The 9,457-nt window shown below is 41.2% G+C and overlaps 1 protein-coding gene across 1 annotated transcript; it reads right to left on the bottom strand.

Moving 5' to 3' along the window:
- Window positions 1-1,353: 1,353 nt before the first annotated feature.
- Window positions 1,354-9,014, bottom strand: etf1a (eukaryotic translation termination factor 1a). Its single transcript, XM_070913051.1, has 11 exons — window positions 8,907-9,014; window positions 8,416-8,526; window positions 6,863-7,038; window positions 5,957-6,096; window positions 5,696-5,834; window positions 5,338-5,528; window positions 4,326-4,455; window positions 4,050-4,223; window positions 3,885-3,949; window positions 3,644-3,791; window positions 1,354-2,114 (listed from the first exon to the last, which is right to left on the bottom strand). The coding sequence occupies exons 2-11, from the start codon at window positions 8,499-8,501 to the stop codon at window positions 2,032-2,034; spliced, it is 1,332 nt and encodes a 443-aa protein (XP_070769152.1). The 5' UTR covers window positions 8,502-8,526; window positions 8,907-9,014; the 3' UTR covers window positions 1,354-2,031.
- Window positions 9,015-9,457: the final 443 nt, after the last annotated feature.

The raw sequence follows: 9,457 nt of genomic DNA, 5'->3' as shown, positions 1-9,457 counted from the left end.
TTTTGTCAAAAGGGGAGTGTTTTCACAGCTTTGCCTTTTATTGATTGGCTAACCGTGCTACCAAGGCTTCCCCGGTGACTCCCCCAAACAAAAGGGCAAATGGATGAAGATGCTGTTGCTATCCTGAAGAGGAATACACTAAGGCAAAATCAATCATCCGCATAGCTTTGCTATGAGATGCTGCAGGATGTTGGCTATTTCAATATGTCATGTGTGATTAAAGGAAATGGTGTTTTAAATCCAGCGCCATAAAACAGTAACAGAGGTTGTGACACAAGGATTTAAGGTTCTGTCATGTTCCTATAGCTTTGTGATAATATGGTAGAATGGGTTTGTAGTGTATCAAATTGCATAATTTACTAAATCCACACAGGATGTTGCATGAATGAGCAGAGGGATACAAGTGGGTCACTAAGTTAAGTGAACTGCGTGATCAAGGATTGATGTAAGAGGACCTGTTCCAGGCTTTATTCTGCAAAGTAAACCAAAAAACTCAGTAACAGGCTCAGGCACGTCATACTTTACCTTATCTCACCTTTGTTGATGCGTCAATTGCGTGCATATGTTTGAATTACTCATATCCTCAAGTCTCAGAACTGTAATATTTTCACAGGACAGGTTTTAATGCTGTAAAGGGCAGGTTGTTTCTTTCCTTCCACAACACTATGCCTACTCTGAGAATTCATAATCGCAAGCTCCTTCATGCAGTTTCACTTCTAGCTAATCCTGTGAATCAATGTGAATATATTTCTTAAAGAATTGACGCGTTCGGTGTATTTAACAAGGTAATTCTTTAACAGCTCCTTGGTTATAGCTGTCTTCCCCATTTCTCCATAAAATATTATGAATGAAAACTCACCCTTATCTTCTAGTGTAGGAGGTAAATAAATGCCAACTCTCCTTTTCTTGATAACCAACTTATTATATTTAAAATTGTATCCACAGGATTGCATAGACAAATTCAGATTTTGAATGTATTTCTGATCACATGACGCTGTCACATATTTTACAAATGCAATCAAATATCTCACAGGTGGAATCTTGTAATTGGGATTTAGATTCTTCAAAATTTGAGAATTTAATTTTATCTTAATACATCATCTTATATCAAGGGGGACACTAATGGATACCTATATGAAAAAAGATCTGATTCCTTTTCTTTCTGCAATTCAAAATTAATTCAATTTCAACATGAGGAGGTTGATCCTGATGAACCAATTAGACAGCCAAATCCCCTAAAAGCAGTCATGCATACTTATCACTCACACAGGACTATCACAATATATTCACTTACAGTCAGGAAAGCAGAGAAAAGGTCAGCCTTTCCAGGAAGAGGACACGCACAGCACAGGATTGAGACCACAGCAGATGAGGAGGTAGCAATGGTTTTCAGCAGTTCAAATTTAATACTTTGTCCCCCTTTCTCTACAGAAACCCAGGTAAAAAAAATCCCCCACTCTCATAAAATACAACAGCAGCAGTTACCAGTAAAAAAATGAAATGCAAAAAAAAAAAGAGAGAGAAAGCGTAGAAGGGAGAAGAGAGAGAGAGGGTAGGGACATGATGAGGCAAGAAAGGAAAATATATTTTCTATATGTGAGGAGTGAGTCCAAAGTTTATCTTCAGACCGGGTCAGGGGCAGCGAGGAATCTGGGAACTTGCTGTTGTGTTCGTTCAAAATGGAGGGGAGGAGGAAAAAAAGAACAAAAATGAGTCGAGTCCAATCCAACTAGGGGAAGGAACCAGCACTCTAAGGCAGGGATTTATTCAGGAAGGGCTTTCTCCCTCTCTGGATGAAAGAAAATCTCACTCCTCTTCAGCTTGTGTGGATGTACTTTGTTGTGTGTACAGATGAAATGTATGTGCAAGTTTGTGTATGCAACAGGTAAATTGGAAGGTGTGTCTGTCATATATATGGTCAACACAGTTGCACCTCTCACTTGCTGCAAGAGAGGTGGCATTTTTCTTTCCTTATTTCTTCATTCATTCCTTTGCTTTTCTTTTTTTCTCCCAATATCAGTCCCCGACTACCTAGTAGTCATCCAAATCAAAGAACTCATCGTCCTCTCCTTGGTACTCCATGCCCTGGAAATCCACCCTGTACCGCAAGATACCTGAGGAACACAAAGATGATAGATTAACATGGGTAATATGATGGCTGGCTGGCTTATGTCATGTCTGGTTGGATCACGGCAGCATTAAAGGAAGAATTTGTATTAGGATAAGCTAATCCCCATTAGCTATGGGGGTGGGAGTATTTGTATCTGAAAAACGAATTCCTGAAATCCTCTTTTTTTTTTCCAAGTGCTACTTACTGAATTACAATACCAACACGAAATTGACTTTTAGGTGGAGGAGGAAATGTACAGGCAACGTATTTATTTATTTTCTAAAAAATGTACTGGCATTACATTAATTTGACTTTCCGTCACCAGCACTACATTTTAGACACTCAACGATTCCACAATTGTCCTGCTAGACCTTCTGCTTTTGCATTGTTAAGGCCTCTATCATACTAATGTCTACTGGACATCAGTATGAAAAGGCTTTACCTGCAGCAGGAAACTATTAAATACATTATATTATTTTTTCATGACACTGTTGTTCAAAGTTATGACACGGAGCAGCTGCCAAGATGAATCACACACACTCTTCAGGATAAACAAATGTTTGACACAACATTGAGACACTTGGAATGGAAGGGATAATGTACAACTTTACTGAACACATTGAATTTCTAGTGCCTTCCTGTCCTCGAAAGAGGAGAACATACAGTGCAAATACAGCACAGTAACCTGAGGCTTTTAATTTGCCTTCACAGTCCCTAATTTCTTTACCTCCCCGTCCACATGTCTCAGAAAAAACTCAAGAGGGTGTCCAAAGGACAGCAGGAAAGAGAATCAAGGGGAAAGAAAAAGAGAACAGAACTGGAACGGTCTGTCCCCTCTACTGTATCAAAATCCATATCAAGTGGCCCAGTCAAGTGCAGGAGTCTTTTACTCTGCTCTAGCCAGGGTTATATGTTAACAGTCTGTCCCTAAAAGTGGTCTGAAATCGCTTCTTTTAAGCAGAATTAGTCATAGCCATAAACTACTAAGTATAGGTTATAGTCCTCAGTTCACGGAGTTAAGCCGATGATTATTATTAGCCTGTGACATTCTTGCAATCACATAGCCGTGGCTATCAATGTCTTAATTGTTGCTGATCTCAGCATAAAATTAATTTAGGTAGAGCAGCTTGTATGTGATGTCTGCAGCGTGGTATACAACACATTTCCTGAAAAGATGCTTGTCTTTATCGTTTTATTTGTTTTATACAAAGCTGTTATGTGGTCAATAATGGAGAGGCTTATTTTGATTCATACACTATTCCAGGTAGCAGAGAAAAAGAGGGGGTAGGGAAGGAAAAAGTAAAGGCTTTTTAAGGTACCATTCATATTTTGCCCATGGACACACAGCACAGTGGATACCTAAGGATACATGGAGGCTTTAACCTGACCCCTCTAGTCGAAGAATAGTGCCTCTACATATTAAGTCATAGAAAAAAACTTAATGAATGAATGAAATAACCACTGAGCTACACATATGCTCCATTCTTCCTAACTTGATGCTTGATACTTGATTCTTCCTAACAGTGCACTCACCCCCAATGCCTCCAAAGCCCTTGACGAACTGGGACCCTTCCTGGCTCTTGTCTGTGACTATCTCCAGCGTGGCTCCAAATTTCTTGTAGTTGTTGGCAAACCACTCCAGGAGTGGCATGCTCTCGATCAGCTCATGTTCCTGCCCCGTCTACAAACACAATCAAGAGTCAGGAACACATGGCATGATGGGTAATGGGTCTAAGTTAATCACGGGCATCTGTTCTTTCTTCGTAGTGCTCACCTCCTTGTCTGTGAAGTGAGACTTGTCTTTCTCCTGCTCTGGCGTTAAGTACAAAGTCTTCTCATCTAAAAATCAAAGGAGAGACATCAAGATTATATATCATAACAGTATATTTATTGCTTTGTTTCTCAGCAAGGGTAGATGTGATGTTTGAGGCTTGTGTACCGTTCTCTGCTCCGTTGCTCTCTGCCCCATGCACACGAAGAATGTAACGCATGGTGTCTAAGTTCTCGTAGACTATGAGGATCTCCACTGCTCCCATCTCCAGGGCTTTGAGTGTGTCCTCCACACCAAAACAGTACTTCCCCGTGTCCTGACTGATCTCATCAAAGTACCGCCCTATAGAAAGGGACAACCATTAGGAAAATCTACCACAACAAAAGCTTGTGTTACCTTTAGCTATTAAAACGGTTGTTCCAGTATGTCAATCGCAAGACTCACCTATGAGCTTCTTCTCCTGGATGAACTTGACATTAGAGAGAACCTCTGCTGAAAGCTCAATAGCCTGGTTGAAACCATTCTCTCCTCCATAGGAGATGTCCACCAACTTCAGAACCTTGGCCTGTAACCTCTGTAGAAAACAAACACACACATAGGTTAAACATACTATAGATATATCTCACTAACAGCCATAAAGTGATCTAATTAGAAGCATGCTCTGGATAGCATACAAAATGTTACCAGTGTTAAAACTGCTATTGTTCGAGGGTTAGAGCACCCCAAGAACTGCCGACCTAGGCTTCCAATGAAGTCTGGGATATGCAGATAATTTTCAAACATGTTTGTTGTTGCTCATGTAAATATTCTGTCCTTTAACCAATATATTATATACTTTATATTTTGTCCTTCACAATATAAAGTGTTACCTAATAAGGCATGTAAAGGTTACTAATGTTGGGGTGTAAGTCAACCCAGAGACAAGAGCCAATTGCAGATTCCCTAAATGGCGCAGCTTAAATGATTTTGTAATGTGAAGAGGATTTTAAAAGAGGGTTGAGGGAAGTACTCTTCATTATGCTATGGCTGTACACAGTATATACAATGTTTAAAAGATCTATTAGCATTTCGAATAAACTGCTACAAGTGCGAGAGGTTAGCCCCACTGTATTTACCAAGAATACAAACAGACCTTTACCTAATGGATGCAGAAACTACATCATTCATTACACTAACTAAATTAATAGTATATCATGTTTTTACAAGGGCCTTCCTAATATCTATTTATTACTATTGTATATATATTGTAGTATGTATGTTTGTTTTCACAATTTTAAGGTTATATGGTTAATTGAGTTGTCTTGACTTAACTTCTTAGTTGATCTAATTTTGTATTTACCTTGTATGGAAAGATATTCACATTAATTAATTATTGATGTATTACATGGTAAATACTTTTACTATACTAAAATACTATTTATACTTTTTATCAGAACACACACAAACACACACTTACTGGGTCGAACATGTCAGACTGGCTGAGCTCGGTCTTGAAGTCGGCAGAGCCAGCTAAGACCATTCCTGCCACATTAACTTTGTCGTTGGACACAAAGAGCTGGACAGCCGTCTCAGCCACTTTTCTCACATAGTTATGTCTCTTCTCCATTCTTAGACGAGCAAAACGCAGAGCAGACTGCCCTCCTCTGCCTGACAAAAAGACAAAGATAAGAGACACAATCTTTAGAATGTTTCTTTATGGGCAAAACTAACCACAAACTAATACAGAGTCATTATGAATTGATTCTCTAATGAGCCCTGCTGTGTAGTTGAAAATATCAAAACTTCAGTGTTGTGGGAGCATTGTGGGTCAGTACCGTGCTTCTTGGGTAGGTCCACAGTGAACTTGTGTAGCACCTCCCTGGTGTTGCCCTGCAGTGTGCCAAACAGTGCCCCACTACCGTCGATCACAATAAAGCCAAACTTACTGTCATCAGAGAGCAGGGCTGTCAATGCCTGAGTTAGAAGAGAGGGGGGAAGAACAGATGAGAATGTGACTTAAAAGTTTATGTCCCAGTAATCTTCTCCACAAGAAAAATATAATATGCAGACACAGAAATCACACAAAAAGCTCTCACCTCGGTATGGAACTTGTTGTCGCAGAGGTACAGGGAGGTGTTGATTGGCTTAAAAGGCTCAAAGTCAATATTGACTTTCTTCTCCTTGCCTTCCTCTGTCACAATGGTGCCACAGTACACGACCAAACCATTGGGTGGCACTGGCAAGAGAGAAAAGTCAGAGGTCAATAGATTAGACAAATATCAGGTTTTTGTACAGATGCATAAACAATGAACAGTTACTGGAGGAGAGGCCAGCATCATCAAGCTTTCTCAAATATGTCAGCGTATATGTTGCTCTGAAAGGCCACAATAATATTCCATGACAAAATGTCCAAAGTGTATTTGTAAGGTATTACCTGGAATGTTTTTCTTTTATAATGCATGATGTGTGCACTAACACTGGACCGATGGGTAACACACACCCTTCTCACATGCCTATAAGCAACCTACTTTGCAATTCAATGCTATAACCACCACATCTTGTGTCAGTTAAATATTAAATCACAAGCTAAAAGGAGGTGCACAATACACCATACCCACGTATGTCAAAATGTCTAAAATTTGCAAGCTGAGAAAGATGTTTGACAATTACATTTATATGGTTTCCAGTTCAATCTAGACCTACTGTAACTGAAAACCTGTTCATGTTTATAAATCTGGACGTAAATATCCACAAGCACAAAAATCAGATGCAACCTTCTGTTAGCGATCATTATTTAGCAGCTTCTGTCACTGCCACAGAAATGATATCTCTTCATTAGTAACATCTGACTTAATGTCAACTACACACTAGATACTGGGAACATAAAGGTAATTTTTAAGTTATGACACCCTGATAGGAATTAATTCTGCCCAACTGCCCCTGAAAAACAAAAAACACATGAAGGTCAACAAGGTTTTGTTTGGATTTTCATTAACACATACCCTTGTTGTAGAGTTTTAGTCTTTGCTGTACAGAGGTGATGGCCCCGAGTACAGAGAGCCTGTTGACTCGACTCTTGATGTTGGAAGCAGTGCCAAACTCATCAGCCAACATCTTGGCCACTCTGGATATCTGGTCCTTGGGAGGGATGATCAGTGAGATCATACTGGTGCCATTACTATAGAGAGAGGATTCCATGTTAGTGCTTACATAAACACTTGAGCATCCATACACAAGATGCTGTGGGATGCAGTCTGACTACACACTATAAACATTAGCGCTTTATCTCTACTAGAGTGTAATAGGCTTCATACCACAACAACATTCCTATCTATGTCAAAATGACACTGTCATGATAGGTGTTGTCCATGCTATAATAAACTTTGGTTATTTGGAACAGCAACTTTGACCTGTTCATTTTATTACCTTCAAGATAACTCCACCTCTTACTCTCATCTCATTTTGTAAACACACAACCTTCCCTTCCAAAATATCACCTTGACAAGGACTGAAAGGTTGAGGGACAAACAGAGTGGGCTTTCAGTTACACAGTTTACTATCTCTGCCCTTGAAGCCGAGGACTGAGTTTCAGTTCCACTGCTCCACACTGTCTCTCCATTCACTATCTATCAAAAGACAAAGCATACCAGTACAGGCTGACACCACACACACAGACAGGTAGCTGCAGCTGGATGAATATAGGGCAAATGGTCAACTGTGTGTGACATGGCAGGCGGTGGAGCACAGGACAGCAAATTCTGCGCAGCACTAGACAGCAAGCTGTCGCAGAACAAGCTACAAGCCAGTGCAACACCCACATTTCACATGTCGTGTTTGATCATTCAAGAAGGCCACAATGTCCATACTGGTAAACAACTGATCCTGAATTATTTTCAGCTGACCATTTTGCAGCCGATAAAGCCGGTTTGTAACGCTGGGCAGCCCGGCTGCCATGAGGTAACGGACTTAGTTGACTCTTGAGGGAATAAAGAAGCCCTGTCATATGATACACATGTAAAATACCAGGCAAACATAATTTGGAGTTGTGGAATGAGTCTAACGGAGCATGTGGATATGCAACTGTAAGCTAGCCGGCCTTCCTTTCTCATCAACGTGCTTTCTTGTTACAGACACCCATGGCGGCCTCTTTCCAGAGATGACGTCTATTAGCGGGTCTCATTAGCAACACAGCTAACATTAACTTTACTTGCTTTATACCCTTTGTGGGACTTGAAGAAACATTCTGAGCAATGTCACCCTTAACATATAAACGTAAACAAATCAAAATACATATTCCTCCAAAATAACACAATGTTTCCAACCTCCAGACAGACTGAATGCGACGGCAGTTCGAGCTTAGCAATTAGCAAGCTAGCAGCAAAAGCTACGGGAAGCTAAGTTAGCTATGCTAAGCTAACCACTCCCAAATTCGGCCCCACTTATCCGATCTCCAGCTGTTGCGGCGGTCAACATTCACACCATCACCCAAAGCCGTAAACCCTAGTACCGTTGGTCCGGCCACTGCATCGACACACAGCTCAAATCGATCGCTTACCCACGGGCAGCTTCCAAACTTTTGATCAGCTTCTTGATTTTCCATATCTCCACGTTCCTGTCCGCCGCGCTGGGGTCGTCCGCCATCTTTCTGCTGTAATAGCTTCAGCACCTGAAAATACGTGAAAAAGAAGAGCAAAACATATGCGGTGAACCGGCCAGCAACCAGAATGACCGATATTCACAGTTTTATTAGTCTTACAAAATATTCGTCTAAACTAGCTGGACTAGGTACCTCTCCAAACTAGTGGCGCGGTGTCCGTTAAGGCACCTGACCAGTAGGCAGCTGGACTGACCGTAAGGGAAAGACTCTACCCGGGATGTCTCTGTTAGTAGAGCGCGCGGAGAATATCAGGCCTACAGTCTGCCAGGCCCTAGCGTCCACCGTGTTCTTATCTAATACGACCTACTTTACCCCTGTTCTCCTGGAAACCAACTGACAGCTTTTCGGACGTTAAATATATATCGGCATAAATGGAACCGGTACGGTACCTGCCTCGGACAACGCCGCTCCGCTCCGCTATCTGTCCGCTGCGCTACGTCGAGTCGGTGGTCCGAGGAGTGACGTTGCCTTCCCGACCGGTTTCTCTCTCCTCCACACGCCGCGCGTGGTGCTATCGATGGGACTCACATGTAGGAGGTGGTTAGAATTGTGGCGTTCACTTCCTGGAAACCACATAGAAACCAATGATAGCTCTTGGCGAGTACGTCAATCATAAAAATTCAAACAACGATTGGACGGGAGCTAAAAACGTCGACGAAGCTGGCTGGGCATCCGTAACGGGGGATCATGGGATTTGTAGTTAATGTGATGTGACTTAAAGACTTCAGTTGAATTAACAGGTTTGGCAAACTGACAGACATTTTTTACTGTAGCTTCTGTAAGCGTTTGTACTTTTAGCTAAATACACGTGTTCTTGGTGTAGTCCTTTATAGTCTACGTATTACATTGTCATTAGCCCACTTATTATATGAGAACTTCCCATAAATATTTTGTATGAAGAGTGACTCTTTTCAACCAAAAACAAGCAGCAACAATCAGC

The sequence above is a fragment of the Enoplosus armatus genome, chromosome 10 (assembly GCF_043641665.1).
Source record: "Enoplosus armatus isolate fEnoArm2 chromosome 10, fEnoArm2.hap1, whole genome shotgun sequence".
Classification (NCBI taxonomy): domain Eukaryota; kingdom Metazoa; phylum Chordata; class Actinopteri; order Centrarchiformes; family Enoplosidae; genus Enoplosus; species Enoplosus armatus.
The sequence above is the reverse complement of the archived record's forward strand: the minus strand, read 5'-3'. Positions and strand labels throughout refer to the sequence as shown.

Excerpts from the sequence above, each read along its gene's own strand:
- etf1a (XM_070913051.1), bottom strand. The coding sequence starts at position 8,501 with ATGGCGGACGACCCCAGCGCGGCGGACAGGAACGTGGAGATATGGAAA. Across the intron at positions 4,456-5,337 it reads AGTCTGACATGTTCGACCCA|AGGTTACAGGCCAAGGTTCT; the intron begins GTAAGTGTGTGT and ends TGTTTTCTACAG. Across the intron at positions 3,792-3,884 it reads CTCACTTCACAGACAAGGAG|ACGGGGCAGGAACATGAGCT; the intron begins GTGAGCACTACG and ends TTGTGTTTGTAG.